Source organism: Cyprinodon tularosa, unplaced genomic scaffold (genome assembly GCF_016077235.1).
Source record: "Cyprinodon tularosa strain WSP-4 unplaced genomic scaffold, ASM1607723v1 ctg3, whole genome shotgun sequence".
Taxonomy (NCBI): Eukaryota; Metazoa; Chordata; class Actinopteri; order Cyprinodontiformes; family Cyprinodontidae; genus Cyprinodon; species Cyprinodon tularosa.
This window is the reverse complement of record NW_024039007.1, coordinates 406,535-423,052: the sequence shown is the minus strand read 5'-3', so window position 1 is coordinate 423,052 and position 16,518 is coordinate 406,535. Positions and strand designations below refer to the sequence as shown.

At 39.9% G+C, this 16,518-nt stretch overlaps 1 protein-coding gene across 1 annotated transcript; it reads left to right on the top strand.

Moving 5' to 3' along the window:
- Positions 1-854: 854 nt before the first annotated feature.
- LOC119787540 (inverted formin-2-like) lies at positions 855-15,133 on the top strand. The gene is made up of 17 exons (XM_038291458.1): positions 855-983; positions 1,187-1,679; positions 2,967-3,112; positions 3,206-3,267; positions 3,342-3,444; positions 3,541-3,626; positions 4,814-4,914; positions 4,988-5,058; positions 5,137-5,244; positions 5,340-5,410; positions 5,822-5,942; positions 6,045-6,209; positions 6,469-6,571; positions 9,682-9,834; positions 12,830-13,624; positions 13,886-13,942; positions 14,561-15,133. The coding sequence occupies exons 2-16, from the start codon at positions 1,187-1,189 to the stop codon at positions 13,939-13,941; spliced, it is 2,634 nt and encodes an 877-aa protein (XP_038147386.1). The 5' UTR covers positions 855-983; the 3' UTR covers position 13,942; positions 14,561-15,133.
- The last annotated feature ends 1,385 nt before the right edge of the window (positions 15,134-16,518 follow it).

Here is a 16,518-nt window from a genome sequence, read left to right as displayed (position 1 = left end):
GGGGGGTTTTGTCATCCATAATGACATTTTGGATTGTTTTATAGTATTTTCTGATATCTAGAAAATGAATAAAGTAATGATGAGATATTTGCTTCAGAAACATTATGCCATTTTTTTTTTGCTTATTTTTGATGTCCTAGTGGAAAATATTTAAACTCCTTCAGTAGCTCCATGTTTTGGACCAGTTTATCCTTTTGTGTGTGACTTTTTTTTATGTTACAGAGGGGTAGCCAGATGGTGTATTAAAATACTAGTTGTAAATCTCATTTGTGCTGAAGCGGCTGTTGGATATTAAACTCCTGTTCTTGGAAACGTTTTTGGAACTTCTTAAAGGCTCCCAAAGTGCAAATCCTCTTAGAAAATGCAAACTCTGGTCTGAGATTTGTACAATAAATGGCAAAGAAATAAAAGCGACATACTGAGGAAATGAACACATTTAAAAAAAAAAAATTCTGACTGAGACGAATGTTGCTTTTATCTTAGATAATTTCAGTATTGCAAGAAAATGTAATTAAATAAAATATTTATAATGGCATCAGCATATTATTAATCAAAAGGATACTTATGCAAGGGAAGCATGAATAGCTTATGTATTTAATCAGACTTATTGTGTCCTTTTTCATTTTTATATAGAAACAAATTAAAAGGAACAAATCATTTGAAATAAAGTGCAATCATTTGAAGCTAAATGACATAACAGGATAGTTGCTGTTATTATATTTTCGAAATAAAACATGCAGAAGAGTTAAAGTCAGCCTTTAAAATGATGCTCTTTTCCACAGTGGGGTGGCTGAGTTACAGGTTTAGCAGATTTATTTGTGAGGATTTTCTGCTGAATATCTGTGTGCAGGTGAGCAGCTCTCCAGCCTCTCTGCAGCTGCTTTCCATCCTGCAGAATATGCTGTTGCTCGGACCAGGCCGAACCGATATCTGGCTGGCTCTGGAGTCCATCAACGATAGAGCCATGCTCCTCGCTCAGGACTGTGAGTCAGCACTGCAACAACAACAAGCATTCACTTAGGACAACACTCAGAGAAGACTAATAGCATGATTAATGTGCGAAGGCGAGCGATTATCCGGGAAGATGGATTAAAGTGCACCATTAAAACGAGCCTGAAAGCTTTGTTGTAGTGTGAGAAATCCTTTAAATTTCATCAATGACTGTTGGATTTGTGCTCCAGCTCAGATGGAGTCCTGTGAGAAGATCATGCAGCGGCTGATGCTTTTCAAGGGGTGGAGCTCTGAAGGTCATCATGAGGTAGATGGTCTTGTTCTGAAAGTGGACAAAGCTGTTCAGACCGGTCTGGATGAGGACGACGGAGACAAGCCAGGCATGAACGCAACGTCCTCCAAGAACCCTCCATGTGCTTCTCCTCCTCCTCCTCCACCACCACTACCTGGCGGGCTTGGTGGACCTCCTCCTCCAATGCCTGGAATGCCTCCACCCCCTCCACCTCTACCTTGTGCTTCAGGCATGCCTCCCCCTCCACCACCATTACCAGGAATGGGTGGTGCCCCACCACCACCTCCTCCATTACCTGGGATGCCTCCTCCCCCCCCTGGCATGATAGTGCCACAGACTAGCCAGATCCTGGGGTCCGCTACATCAGCAAAGCCGGGCAGATTTCCCACGCTGAAGATGAAGAAGCTCAACTGGCAGAAACTTCGCTCGGTCACAGGCAAGTTGTCCTTCACATTCTTATGGGGCTGAAATGGATTTGGATCAGGATGAAATGCAAACAGTTTCTAAAATATTAACAAAGATTAAAGATGGTGAAACAAAAAGCTCCCTCCAATGACAATGGAGGGGTATTTTGGGAATAAAATCTCCTTTTTAAGGTGAAAACGGTCGATGAACTTAAACTAAACAACATAATGGTTGGAAACCACATCACAGTCGCAGATGGATGAAGATTATTGGTTTGAAAGCAGAATAATAAGGACAAGTGTAGAGATTAGATTTTTGTCTTGGGCCCATTTATGATCTTGGATATCTTGGTCACAGAGTCTCTATGCTGATGTTGAAGAACTGAATAAGATTCTATATTATTATTATACATAGTGCTTGAAAGGTTGTCCATGCTTACCCCTCTCTATAAAGCACTAACGATGATCATGTTGGATGCCATGTGTATCATTTACCTGGGAAAACACAGCAGCCTGATGCACTTAGTGAAGGAGGTAAACGAACAGAGGGCATCTAAGAGTTCCTGCAATCCTGCTATATATCCCTTTCAGGTGAAATTACTCCTTAATGGCTACGGCCTCTCATACTTATTGTTTCCTCTATGGCTTGAGGAGGACCACAATACGTTTTTTTACATTTCAGTCTGGCCTCTTAAATTCCCCAGGACCGAATCCCTTTCGAGCGTTTCTTCGATCTTCTAACCAAATTAGTCGGATCAATGGAGGCTTTACTGCGCAATCTTTAAAGATCCGCTGCTTACAGACTCCACTGGACTCTTCAGGAGTTTAGTGAAGTCTGCCTCAACTTGCCAGACGAGCAGAGAGGGAACATGCAAACTTTTATGCAGGACGTCATGCCTAATATGTTTATCTAAAACCCGTTCCATCGTGCCTGAGACTTCAGGGAAATCAGAAAAACGATCTTCATTCCTCGTTTTGTAAATGATTTAGAAGCGTTTTCCCACAGGCTTGTCTTGCATTAGTAATATGCTGCTGGGAGGTTGTTGTTTTTTTTTCTTGTTTTTTTTTTTTTCCTCTTCAGGGTACGCCATTAGTGTTTCAGCAAAGCAAATGGTTCCATTTATTCCATAGTTTTCAATGCTGCTACTCTAAAAGGATCTGTAAAGCTTTGGTATATCTGCTCGTAACTTATATCAATTAAAGAATAAGTATTTAACTTTTTTCTGAAGGTTGCATTTCACAAACCTGTTTTTGACACAAAATGAATCCTACAATCTTAAATTGGGTGCCCTTTTTTTTCCCTTCTCCCATGAGACTAGATGGTCAATCCATGTGGGCGTCGGTTCAGAAAGAACCACCTCCTCATGAGCCAGATTACAGCAGCATCGAGGAGCTCTTCTGTCTGCCTAGAACTGATCTCAAAGACAAGGCAGCACCTACTCCTGTGAAGAAGGAACCTAAAGAGGTAAATTCCTAAAAAAAAAAAAAAATGTAATACTTTAAATAAAATGCATATCAACAATAGTAAACATTTTTTTGTCCCTATGGTTTATTTTAGATAACATTCATCGATCCAAAGAAAAATTTGAATATGAACATTTTCCTGAAGCAGTTTAAATGGTGAGACTTTACTCCCCTTCTTTTCAAACCTTCAAATGTGCCCAGCTATATGTAGCTCTGTTATGCTTTCTCAGCACAAACGAAGAGTTTGCAGCCATGATCCAGAGTGGAGACCGAAGCAGGTTTGATGTGGAGTCGCTGAAACAGCTTATGAAGCTCCTACCAGAGAGACATGAGGTTTGTTACACCTTTCACTCAAAAACCTCCATCACACCAATCTACTAACTCATGACCTACGTTTGAAGTTTTATTGCTTGTGTATTTTTGGTGTAGATTGAGAATTTGAAGTCCTTCCAAGGAGAAAAAGACAAGCTGGCGAATGTTGATCGCTTTTACACCTCCCTGCTTAATATACCATGGTAATGCTTGGCTTTTTTTCAAGATGTACTCTACATTTTTAGCTTGCCTCAGCTCCGTGTCGCACTTTTTCAGCTGTATGCCTTTGCATCTTTATAGATGATCTCATTGAAAGAGGATTGTTCAACAATCCAATTCAGGAAGTTGTTTATTGCATTCAGGGATCTTTAAAATGTTCATTACATGTCTTTGCCTGAAAGCTGATAAACGTAAAACTTAAGTTTATCTGGATATTGGAATGCTTCCCCCTAAGATTGATTTACTTATTAAAGAAATGTTGCAAAATGTCCAGGTGCTGCACAGTAGGACTCAGTGCTTGGTCAGAGTGAGATATTTTGTTCTTTTTTGGAGAAAAGGAATGCTTAAATCATTCCAGATCCAAAATATAAACATTTCAAGCTTTTGCATTGCCTTAAAAGGCATCCAGTTTGCAAATACTTCTGAAATGGTCGGGGGGGTAAGCTTTGGCGCTAGTAAAAGGATTATGGTCCTTCTTTTTTTACAGTGCAGCTTGAGTAAGAGCAAATGTAGCATTTGATATAAATGTTATTTAAATGTGAAAAATTGTCCCGCAATGAGGAAATTCACTCTCTGCATTTGACCCATCCCCTTTGGGTGCAGTTGGCTGCCACTGTGTGGCGCCTGGGGAGCAGTGTTTTGCTCAGGAACCCAGAGTACAGGCTGTTGGGATCGAACTGGGTACTTGCATTCTTCTCAGAGCACAAGCGCACAGCTCTAACCACTAGGCCAACACTCCCCGATAAGACAAATACCGGCGTTTTATTTTTTGTTTTGTTTTTTTTAATCTGTAATAATTTAACCCTAGTTGAAAATAAACTCTCCATCTGCATCAATCACCTGAGTGGCAGGCTCAGTCTTATCACTTTTGATTGCAGTAAGAGGCTGCTCAAAATCAGTCCAGGGATGCTAAATGGTCCCCAGGTTCCATTTTGCACACCCCTGGTGTAGACCATAAACCTTATTAAAAATCCTTTCTTTTTTTTTTACAATTGCAGTTATGTAATCAAATTGTCAGACACCTACAATTGTGGGTTTTCATCAGCTGCTAGACATAATGACGAGAGATTCCCTTTTTTAATTCAGTTACTTCAGTACATTAAGTTTTTAATAATAATAGAATTAAAATTTGAGATGCATGGGTTAACTTTTTCTTTGCTTACATCCTCAGTTATCAGCTTAGAATTGAATGCATGTTGCTATGCGAGGAGACTGCATCGCTGCTGGAGATGCTCAGACCTAAAGTGAAGCTGGTGGAGGAGGCCTGCCAGTGTGAGTAAACAATCTGCGCACATCATTGAGATTTGTCCAAAACACTTAAATGACCTGCTTTTTTTTTCTCCAGCTCTCAAGATTAGCACCCTATTGCCCAGTTTCTGCAGACTCATCCTCTGTGTTGGAAATTTTCTCAACTATGTAACAATCCCTCCTGTCTTATAAGCATACGATGATATTTAGTGTTGTGTGCATTTTTAATTGCTGATCTACTTTCAGGGAAGTCACACAGGGAATGCCGAGGGCTTTAAGATCAGCTCTCTGCTCAAGTTAACGGAGACAAAAGCCAACAAGAGCCGCATCACACTGCTCCATCACATCCTGGAGGTATCTGATCAGGCTAACTGTTGTCCAGATTTGTTTCCTCCTTCATCAATCATACACATGTTTAATTACCCACTTTGTGTCTTGTTTTTCCAAAGGAGGCAGAAGTGAAACACCAGGAGCTGCTGGCTCTGCCAGATGACATAGAGATATGTCAGAAAGCAGCAGGGTATGGGCATAATTAAAGGGCAGATCTCCTCTTTTCATGCACATTAAGGCATGCAATTGTACTGTGGTGACAAAATTCCATAAAAGCAGAACAAGACAGTTGAGTGTGCAGCTAAAGGTTTCAAACGATTGGCATTCCCGTTGGGATGCAAATCTTATCCGTTAATGCCTTATGTGACAGTTACCAGAGTAAATGTATATATTTATATTGGTGTGTATATGCGTGTCTCTGTTTTTGGTATATAAAAAAAAAAAAGAAATTCCCTATGGAATTTAATTTGAAACTTTAATATTTACAAGCTTTGTTTCTATAGAGAATGAGAGAATGGTGCAGGGTCTTTATTCATCACATCATTCTCTTAATTGCTTCCAAGTTCTGTATGAGAGCTAAAACAAAGCACTTTGTTCATAGGGTCAATTTGGACTCTATGCAGTCGGAAACTGGTCTTTTGCTTAAACAGCTTAATGACGCTGCCAAGAAAGTGTCCAACTCTGTGGATGAGGTGAAGGAGCAATACTCAAAAATCCTTGAGGTAAGAAATCCAAAGCCAAAATTGTCGACTTCTTGCCTTCCCTTTTTTTTTTATCCAGCAGCTGGATCACATCCTAATGGGTCAGCTTGCTCTTCACTGCAGGAAAACCTAAAGGCATGCCAAGCTTTAAATGAGAGATTTGAAGAGCTCGGGAGGCAGAGGAGCGACCTGGCTGTCTACTTGTGCGAAGATGCGAGTCAGCTGTCGCTGGAGGAGCTCTTCGGAACCATCAAAACTTTCAGAGAACTTTTTCTTAAAGCACTTAAGGTGAGGGAGAAAAAAATTCGACCTCAATCTCCTGTACTCTAAATGATAATGGGATTAATGGTTTAAAAGAAATTAGTGTGTACTGGATTCTGCTTGGTTGATGCTGACTTGCATGTGTGGGAGTTTATTGAATATATGTATCCATTGAAAAGAGTGAATGAAGGCTGCTATTGTTTCTGTCTAAATGATACAAGGGCAAATTGCAGAGTATTCTTGGTATTCGTCAGTGATGGTGACGTTCATTCTGTCATGATCAAAGGAAAACAAAATGAGGAAAGAACAAGTAGCGAAGGCTGAGAAGAGAAAGAAGCAGCTGGCAGATGAAGAATCCAAGAGACAGAGGGGAGTGAACGGAAAAATAAGTAAGTTCTGCACTGGGAATCTGATAACCCAAAAGTGAAAGGTTTTGTTTTTTTTCCCTCCTGCTCTTAAAGGGTCTGTGTATAAGAAATCTGGCTTTTATTATAAAAATCTAGTATTGCATTAAACTAGAATAAAATTCAACTTTATTGTCCTTCTACTGTCACAAGTACAGAGCAATGAAATTAATTCTCTGCATTTAACCCATCCCCTTGGGGAGCAGTTGGCTGCCATTGTGCGGCGCCGGGGAGCAATGTGGGGTTAAGGGTCTTGCTCAGGGGCCCAGAGTGGCAGTCTGTGAGAGTCGGGGAACTCCCAACCTCAGGATTCATTAATTAATACATACCTACATCTGGAAATGTGTTGTTGGTGGCCAAAGACTTACAACAAGCAAAAAAAAGCAATTTTGATAATTTTTTTTCTTCCACTTTCTGTAGCGATGAAGGAAAATCAGTACTTTATGTTGAGCTGTCCAACAACAGCCTAACTTATGCATAACGCATGGCAGGGTAGTGCCCATGAAATGTCACAAGGCAGTGTCCTGAGGGGGGCAGCAATGCTCCCGGAGGTGCCGGGTCTGCATAAAAAGGTTCCATTGATTTAACTTGGCTGCTGTATACCACCCGACAAAAAATAAATAAAAAGTGAAAGAATGTTTGCAGTCGCAGCAGATTCAGTATCATGTCAGCTACGAAGTTTGTTGGTCATGGGCGTGAACAAAGGGAGGGACTCTCACACTCACCTTCTCACTCACCCTATGATGAGGATGAAGTCTGGAGGAGAGCTGACTGTGAACCCCCTTTTTATACCAAAACTCTGCCAATATGCCATTTAGGGTTGTCAAAAGTATCGATACTCAAAAAAGTATTGATACTGAAACGTTGTATCCGGATACTGTTACAGTGAGAAGGATTTGTCCCCTTGGAAGTAAAGGCTGTAGCGCCCCGGGGCCTCCTCACACGGTTCTTTTCCTGGGAGCAAGTTAGTTACTACTCTTAACTCAAACTGGGTAAAACCATATAAAAAGGACTATAAAAACAGGAGTAAAAAAGTAACAGAGTTTATTCCAGATCAGGTGTTACAGGACAGAGAAAAATGCTTCGAGCTATGCACAGCTGTGGTCTCAAAAATCACATCCGCAAGCGTCCGGCAAAGTTTGAGCCCCGAACGTCATCTCCTGCTTCTTATACCTTCTGAGTCTGTCTTGCATCATGTGGATGCTTAGCTGTCCGTATCAGAAACTGACACGCCATCCATGTCTTGAACTCCATGCAGGTTGCCTCTCTGTCTCAGGGTTACAGATACAGCAGCTCTCCTATCAGAGCGGCTCCAAGATGTGCCCATATTCTGTGTACTCTTAGAGACACGAAGGCTGTCTTGATTAGATGACCTCCGTACACACCACGACATCCACAATGTGAAGGAAGGCCTTCTGCTCTGTCTAATCTGACTAACAAATTAACAGTGCACATGATGTATAAATAATAAAACCTAACAATACAATACTCGTTTTTAAAAGTATTGATACAGTGCCACCACCAGTGGCACCTAAACAGTCATTCATCTAAAGTGCAGAATAGAGGAAAATGCACTTTCAGAACACTGTATGATCGAATAATTCTGTGCACTTTTCAGTTTCAGACTTTTTTTTTTTTTTTTTTTTTTTTTTTTTTTTTTTTGTAAGAGGTGCAGCTGCTGAGAATTATTTTTGTTTCTTAACTGGTTTGGCTAGTGTCGTTATGTGTGCAAAGCATAGCCAAGGAAGGAACACTTAATTTTAATTTTATACGTTTTTTATCAAGCCTGCTTTATATTGTGCACAGCATACAACCTCAAAATATTGTTCTTACTGTTAATTGAATTTATTTATTGTATTTTATTTATTAATGAAAATATTTCTGTAGAATATTGGAGTCTTTGTTTTTATCCTTGTGGTATCGAAAATGGTATTGAGTATCGAATATTTTCCTTAGTATCGGTATCGAGTTGAAAAGTTTAGTATCGTGACAACCCTAATACCATTATACAGTAGCTGTACGTTGGAAACGTGTTAAATAAGTTGATATGCGTTGGAGATAAGTTCTTTATAAGTTAAATATAAGTTATGCACATGTTACTCATAGGTTTTGGATAAGCTAGACATCACGACTTATGAGCAAATTACACTTAAGGTATGTCAACGATCAGATAACTTACCTGTAACTTATGGCCCACATCTGGAATACCCTGGCAAGTATGTCGTACTCACCGATGTACTTGCCATATGTCAACATGTTTCAGCGTACTTCAGCATGCTCATAACTTATCCAACGTATGTCAGCATTTTTGCCAGATTTTCGTCAGGTTAAGTCAGGCTAAATCATCAAGGTGTGACTGGGGCTTAAGAAGGTTGACTGCTTTTGCTTAGAGGCAAGATACCTCATCTTAAAACAAACAAAAAAAAAATCTTCACCAGACCTACTTTGAACTAATGAGGTGAAAAGTAAAACATGAACATTTTCAGTGAAGGTAATGTCTGTAAGCTGCCCCTGTTCAATGACCTGACCTTATTGTTTTTCTGTACAGCTCTTTGTCAAGATTCTAGCTGGGAAATGCATTTAATACACTTAGTTATGTGTAACATAATTAATCATGAGTAAATGCTGACATGTGCTCATTTTCTTTGTGATTGTGCCAAACATGTGTTCCAGTACTCCTGTTTCATGCAGCAGATTAATGGAAATTTAGTTTTGCAACGTTCCCTTTTTGTTTGATCCTGCTCTAAAATGTAGACATGCAGACTGGGATCAGCCAGCATTGTGCTTTGTGTTGATTGACATTCTGAAAGGAAGAAAATATTCCATTCCAATGTTCCATTGAAGTCTTTTTGGGGCATGTTTTTTCAGGTGAAACACACTATTAAATTGCTGAAGGATTTGCATGATTAGGCGCATGTAGTCAATTTATAAATGCTACTTAAATAGCATGTACATTTTTTCTTTTATTTGATCTTAAAAGATTTCCAATTACAAACATTTAGTTCTGCATCTTTTTATTTTGGTTGAAATGGTATTACAAAGTAATCGTGGAGAAACTAATGTGTTTCTGTTCCTACTGTCTTTTTGTCCTGCAGTAAAAAAAGGCATCATGCCACAAAACGATGGCTGCATCATTGACCATCTCTTGGCGGACATTAGGAAAGGTTTCAGCCTGAGAAAGACCCGGCCAAGGTGCGATTCGGAAAGCCTCTCCCGTAGTGAATTGCATAGAGATGCCTGCCCACCTGGTAAGGAAAAGAGGTGGTGGTCTCCATCCTCAGCTCCTTGCTCCACCCCTGATCGCCCCCTGCAGACCACCAACCTGTCTTATTTGTGCTTCTGTGCCCAGCGCCTTCATCTGGCTAAGCTAGCGTTGCTGCAGCTGCTCTGTAAAGCTACTGTGGAGTCTCTTCACTTAATGAGCTTGTTGTCATGCCTGCTGTGTCCTCTTGCTTATTGCAACACACTCATAATGGACAGTCGTTAAGCTAATATGCACCACTCTGAGGTTTAAATGATCTCATCAGCATGGATGTCCTTACATTTTAACTTTTAATGAAGTATTTGAACCAATTTGCTTTTTTTAAGTTGTAAAATGAATGAAAATATTCAATTACAGTTGGACACATTTAAATTTAATGTGAATTTCCCAAAATTCTCAAGGGCTTCTAATTATACATGCAAGTTAAAATGTATAAATGCATCCACTGTAATATATAGTAGGCTTTCAAGATGGCATCCTGGAAAACGGGCAAAGAGAGAGGGAATAGGAACTATAATCAAATTCCTTTTGTGTGAACCAACAAGAAGCTGAATCATGTTCTATAGAATAGAAAATCCATTTATTGTCCAAAAATGGGGAAATTCTGGTACCAAGATGCAAGGAACCTACATTTCATACAATTCAAACATACAATTCCAGCATCAACGAGCTTTAGTTACTAACCTGACTAGATGTTCGACTCCAGTGTAGTGCTTATTTAGTTTGGCTTGCTGCATAATTGTAGGTATTTTATGGCTTAATGTTGGCCTTTAGCCATTCAAAACAGTTTTGCTTTTCTATTTTCCCCAGTCTGTTGGAACACTTTAATTAATGATCTTGAAGTGAAAGTAACAGTTTAGAGGTAGGCTTCATCCTTAATTCCCTCATTTCCACTGGCAGCTAAACAGACCCATAAGCATAATCCTGCCACAGCAAAGTCTGACTGTAAAAACCGTGCTTTTAGGGTTCAAAGCTACAACTTCATGCCTAAGCTGTGCCAGATCGCTCAGGCTTTGCCTTAGCTTGCCTTAAATTTCTTATCTCCAATCTGGCTTGTCAATGTGAGGAGCTACAGATCTGAGTCATGCTTTAAAGGTTTAGAATAGAGGCTTTTATTGTTTGTTTGTTTTTTTTTTTTGCTCTGCACTCAATAAGTATTTTATACTCGCGTTGTACAGAGACACCAGTGCAGCTGTATTTTCCTGTTTGATGCAGTTGAACCGTGGTAATTTGAGGGTTTTCCTTTTAATATTCTATTTTTTTTCTATTTCATCTGCGGGTTCAGATGGTAGACACCTTTTGGTGTTCCACCATGATAAAAATGACTCATCAAAACTGGTTAAGAAATGGATAATGAACAGTGTTGGGCACGTTACTTTGAAAAAGTAATTAGTTATAGTTACTAGTTACTTCTCCCAAAAAGTAACTGAGTTACTAACTGAGTTACTCCACAATAAAAGTAACTAGTTAGTAGTAAAAGTAACTATTGCGTTACTTTTGCGTTTCTCGCCCCAGTAACCCTCACCACCCAGCCCCCACCTTCTCGCCGTGTGTTTCCAAAGCCAGCTGAATAGAGCGGATGACAAAGACAAGAACCTGCAGAGAGTTTAGCATTTATTGCAACTCGACGTAAATGACATCAGGGGGGAACGCCATGGGAAGTTTTTTAACAGGGCATTCAGATCTGGTGAAATTAATAACTGGGGATGTCTAATTCTGAAATCCTGTGTGTTTGGGTTGTTATAGATACTGCAATATCTATCTATCTGTATACTCTGCGTGTGACATGGATCTCATGGACATGGACAAAATATGGATCTCCATCCCTGCCACAAAGGCCATCAAATGTTTAAAATAAAAAATACAGTAGGTTGAAAAGGCAGAGCATCCATCCATCCATCCAGATTTCTGCCTTTGATTTGATCGTTCAGGCTCTCCATAGTTCTCCTGTGGCGCGAGCACAGGGCGACTGTTGCGCGCCTTTAGCGAGACTGCGCGTTTCCTGTCGCTTGCGCGGTGACTCGTGCCGCCTGCGCTGTGCGGAAATGCAGGGGAAACCGTATGTGCTTGGGAAACGCAGCTCGACGTAACACCGGTATTTCCATCAGGAAAACGCTGTTTTGCTGCTGGAGTCATCCTCACTCTCCATCTCTGTGTGTGCTGTACGTTAACACCCACTAGCAGAAACACCCACCTATTCAACTGACAGACGGAATCTCACTATACATCAGCCAATCTCATCCTCCCCTCTCTCATGACAAGGCGCGCACCTCTGGATGACCTAAAAAATAATCTTTAATATCTCTTAAACAAAAGTAGCACAAACAATATTTTTTTCTGCACAAATCTGCACTAAGGTTGCAATAACCATTCAGTCTATTTGCAGAGTTTTTTGACGTGGGGTGTCAGCTTCACGCAGCTGCGCACGAGTCCTATCATGAAAAAAGGTTCATTGTGCGACCTGAGTAACGCGCAGTAACGGGGTGTCTGCAATGGTAACTGCGTTATAGTTACAAAGTAATTAGTTAGATTACTCGTTACTAAAACAAGGTAACGGCGTTACTTTCAACGCCGTTAGTCCCATCACTGATAATGAAGGATAATTTTAAGATTGTGAACAGCCTGAACATCAACCAGGCCGAAAAGGTTTTGAAGGCCACATCAGTGAGGATGGGTCCAACCAGTGTTTTTTTTTTTTTTTTTCCCCCCCGACAGTGTTTAAGATGCAGCTACCCAAATGTAACTGGATTTCCTTAAGTCTGGATTTTAGTCTGTGTATAATTTTGAATCTCTGTGGATCAGAGAAAATCTATAATGTCCAAAAACATTTGAAAACTAAGTGATTTTTAGTCATCCCACCCAAAAGAAAAAAATAAAACAAGATGTATTATTAAAAGCCAAAATCTATTGACATTCATGCTTATGAGTGTCTGCAAACCTCTGCCAGGCCCTGTGTATCTCATCTTGCATCTCTTCTTTAGGTACAGGTGTGATGTCTGCCGACGAAGGAGTCGCATCCTCCACTCCCACCAAGCCTCAGACAGAGGATCTCCAGCGTCACGGAGGCGAAGTGAACGGCTTCATCAGCCCTTCAGAGGAGACTCCACCGCCTCCTCAGCTCAGTGCAGCCCAAGATGGGACAGCGCTGCCTCCCAACCAACCACCAGGAGAGGCAGCCATAACGACAGAGACTCCTCTGGAAAGGCCAGCATCTCTACAGGATGGTCAATGCTTAGGGAAACCCACACCACCTCAGGCTGAAGTTCAGCCCAGTCCTGACACGAACAGCTTTTCTCCTGATTCAACAGAGACTAGCGTCTTCAGTCCTTCATCCCTCTCTGATTCAGACCTGCTTGAGGCTGTACTGGACAGTGCTTCGAGTGTGGTCCCTGAGGTGTCGGAAGATTTAGATGTTAGCAAAAGCCTTAATACCAATAAAGGATCATCTGTTGCAGATACTAATGGGAAATGTAGTGAAGTCACTGAACATGATCTCAAAAAAAGCAGCTTATCAGGAGCAAATGGAAAAGAAGCGGGTGAAGAAAAGGGAAACGTAACGGAGAGAATATGCGGGGAGGATGAAGTTTGGAGTGAAAAACGCTCAGAAACTAAAATAAGGGGGGTTCCACTTGATGAAGGCATCAGTGGGTGTGACGTCCCGGATGGCCTGGAGCCAGAAGATCCACCGACGGTTTCAGAGGTGTCCGTCTCTCTTGAACCAGAACCAAAGATACAGCTGAAGCTCTTCCGGCGAAGCAAAAAGAGGAGCAATCAAGGTAATCTGTCAATTAAATTCAATAAAGATCACATTTGGAATGCTAGTCTCTCAATGTTTCTTAAAAGGGAGGCCATCTTTTGTGTTTCTTTTATTTCAGTTGATTATTTTAAATATATTTTAAGTTAATTTAAATGAGAATTGCTGCATGAACTTGTGCATTTTAAGGAAAAGTAACAAATTTAGCTGCTAAATGGTTTTACCTCATTGGTCAGTCTGTTTTGAAACCTCTGTTCTCCGTTCTGACTCTCTGAAACACAAGGTGGGAAAAGTGAGAAAGGACACACTAAACATAAATCAGGCTGTGTGTTGCAGTGAGGTAGGTCAAATCGAGCCGGTGCAATCAGGATTATCCTAATGAACTCAATCATCGTCAGAGCTCTGTGCCAATAACACATCATCTGTCGGTCTAACTGGATTCTGGATATTTTTTTTTTCATCTGTCTGTGTCATCTGACCTTTTTTAATGCTTGCTCTCTTTTTAACACTCTAAACTCAGTGGTTGGTCATGCTGAAATCTTTCCTGAAGGTGAATCAAAGCTGGTGCAAACAAAACAAAAAAACTCCGTACTACCATGCAACGCAATGAATCTGGTTCTGATCTCGGACAGCCTTGCAGTGTGAAAGTCGCTGTGACGTTTTGTCGACTGAGTTTTGCCATGAAATCTGTCCCTTTTTGTGTCCTCTGTCCATTTTTAACTGTCCATTTTTCTAAAGCTCCAACTGGGACTGTCAACCAACAGTCTGTGCTTTCTGTAAACTTTGCTCTGTGCACTGAATTCAGTGACGACTAATGTAAATGTATGCTAATGTTTTGTTTCTATTTGTTATCTTACAAAATGCTCTTTTTTTGATAAATTCAAATTAATATATTAAACCATTTTATTTGAAAATATGCATCTTCCCTGTATTCATTTCAATATTTGTTTCCCTTCAGGTGATTCCAGAAAAAGGAAATCAAGAAGAAAAAGAAAATGTTAATTTCATGCTGGATTTCTAAGATGGAGGAACTGTTTTATTTTGTGATTTAAAACGAGAATAATTACTATATAAACTCTCTAAGGACGTTGGAGAAGCCTGCCTTCTACAAAAAAAACCCATGACTAAGAAAAGTTGAAACATCCAGGGCTCTGATTGTTACAACATGGGTGTTAAAGTGTCACTTTATGTAAATCAAAACTTGTTTATATCAATAGTAAGCTGTTCTAAAATATTTTCATTGTGCTTTATATGTTTCTATGTTTGTATATTTTGTAATAATTAGTGAAGTGTGTAAAAGTTCAGTTTACCCAGCAGCTACCAATGAGTAGATGTTAGTCTTAATTTATCCAAAATGTTTTTGTCTTGTTTATATATTTAACAATCTGTAAAGGAAAAAAAATAATTAAATGTAAGTTTTATTCTTGAATATATTTTAATAAAATTGACTGTACTGTTACTTACTTGACCCAAGTGTTCTCCCCCAGGCTTTTTGCTGGGTGCTTCATAATAAAGATTGCCGTGATACACAGTGATGGCCGCATTTATTGATGCAAAGTAAAGATGCAACATAAGGTGTTTTTATCTTGCTGTATGTTGCAAATGCTGAAATAAAAACGTTCATTGCAGTTTGAATTATTTCAAGCATTCATCAGTGCCTTTTCAGAAACATGCAGGACAAGTGGAGATAAATGTACACACCAAGGGCACAAAGGGCAGTTAAGAGACAGCAGGAAGAATCTTGAGCCCTCGAAGGACTCTTGGATGCATGTGCATTTCCAAGCTTTATGGAGAAAGCCGCCACCCTTTATAACCTATCAATGTTATGGTACTTGGACAAGCAAGAAAAATAAAAACGGTTAAACATTTGCTGTGCATTTTGCCCCCATAGGGCAAGTGAGCCTCTCAGCTAATGAGCACTAGACAATCCCTAAAATCGAATATAGATGAATTGACTATATCCAAAAAGTGGGTTTCTGATTTCTGCCTTTACTGAGAGAATAATTCTATTTGTACCTATCTGTCCCCAAGAAAAACCTGATATACCAACTTCTATACAAACCTGATATACAAACCTTTAATCATAGTGTTCACTGACACTCATACAGACCACCAGAGACCTAGGAGAAAATAATTAAAATAGGAGCTATCTAACAACATGAAGTGAGCTTAAAGATCTCACAAGGCACAAATAAAACATGATACATCTTAAAGACATTCAAGGAAAGTCTGGAAAGGGTTATAAAGTCAGTTCTAAGATTCTGTGACTTAAGTGAATCATCACCTACAAAAAGAGGTAAATCTGTAACAGTGGAGAACCTTCTAGGGGTTAAGATTTCCTTGAGAATGCATAAACGGTTTATCCAGGGGATCACCAAATAACACCTTGAGCACTGCAGAGCTGACTTGCCTCAGTTACTCGAACCATACCACTCAAGATGGCTGCATGTTGGAGAAGTTTTATTTGATTTTCCTTTAGGATGGATTAAGTATTTTTGAACAGAATTAATGTTGACTTTTGTGGAAATATTCTGGCAGTTGAGGATACCTAAGATACCAAAAACTCATGTCCAGCAGTGGCTCCAGGGATTTTCCCCTGCAGGTAATGGGAGGTATCCTTTTTTTTCTACATTCTTTCAATGCACACTGATGGAAACAAAAACAGGCCTGCTTACAACTCTTGGATCTGCAAAAGTCAATAAGGTGGATAATGACCATGTGGTCTTCTGCTAATAAATTAAAACAGCAGGTGTATAGAGTATAGTGTAGTGTATAAACTATTACAATCAATTCACAATGAATTCACCAGTGTCATCTGGCAAATAAATGTAAGGGTATTGATGACTACTTCCTTACTTAAATTACATGACCTAAATATTATTTTCCTTTTGTGTGGGTGGGTGGGTGTACCTGTGT

Coding starts and splice junctions, on each gene's coding strand:
- LOC119787540 (XM_038291458.1), top strand. CDS start 1,187: ATGGAGTCCTGTGAGAAGATCATGCAGCGGCTGATGCTTTTCAAGGGG. Junction 4,915..4,987: donor GGTGGAGGAGGCCTGCCAGT/GTGAGTAAACAA, acceptor TTTTTTCTCCAG/CTCTCAAGATTAGCACCCTA. Junction 5,059..5,136: donor TTGGAAATTTTCTCAACTAT/GTAACAATCCCT, acceptor ATCTACTTTCAG/GGAAGTCACACAGGGAATGC.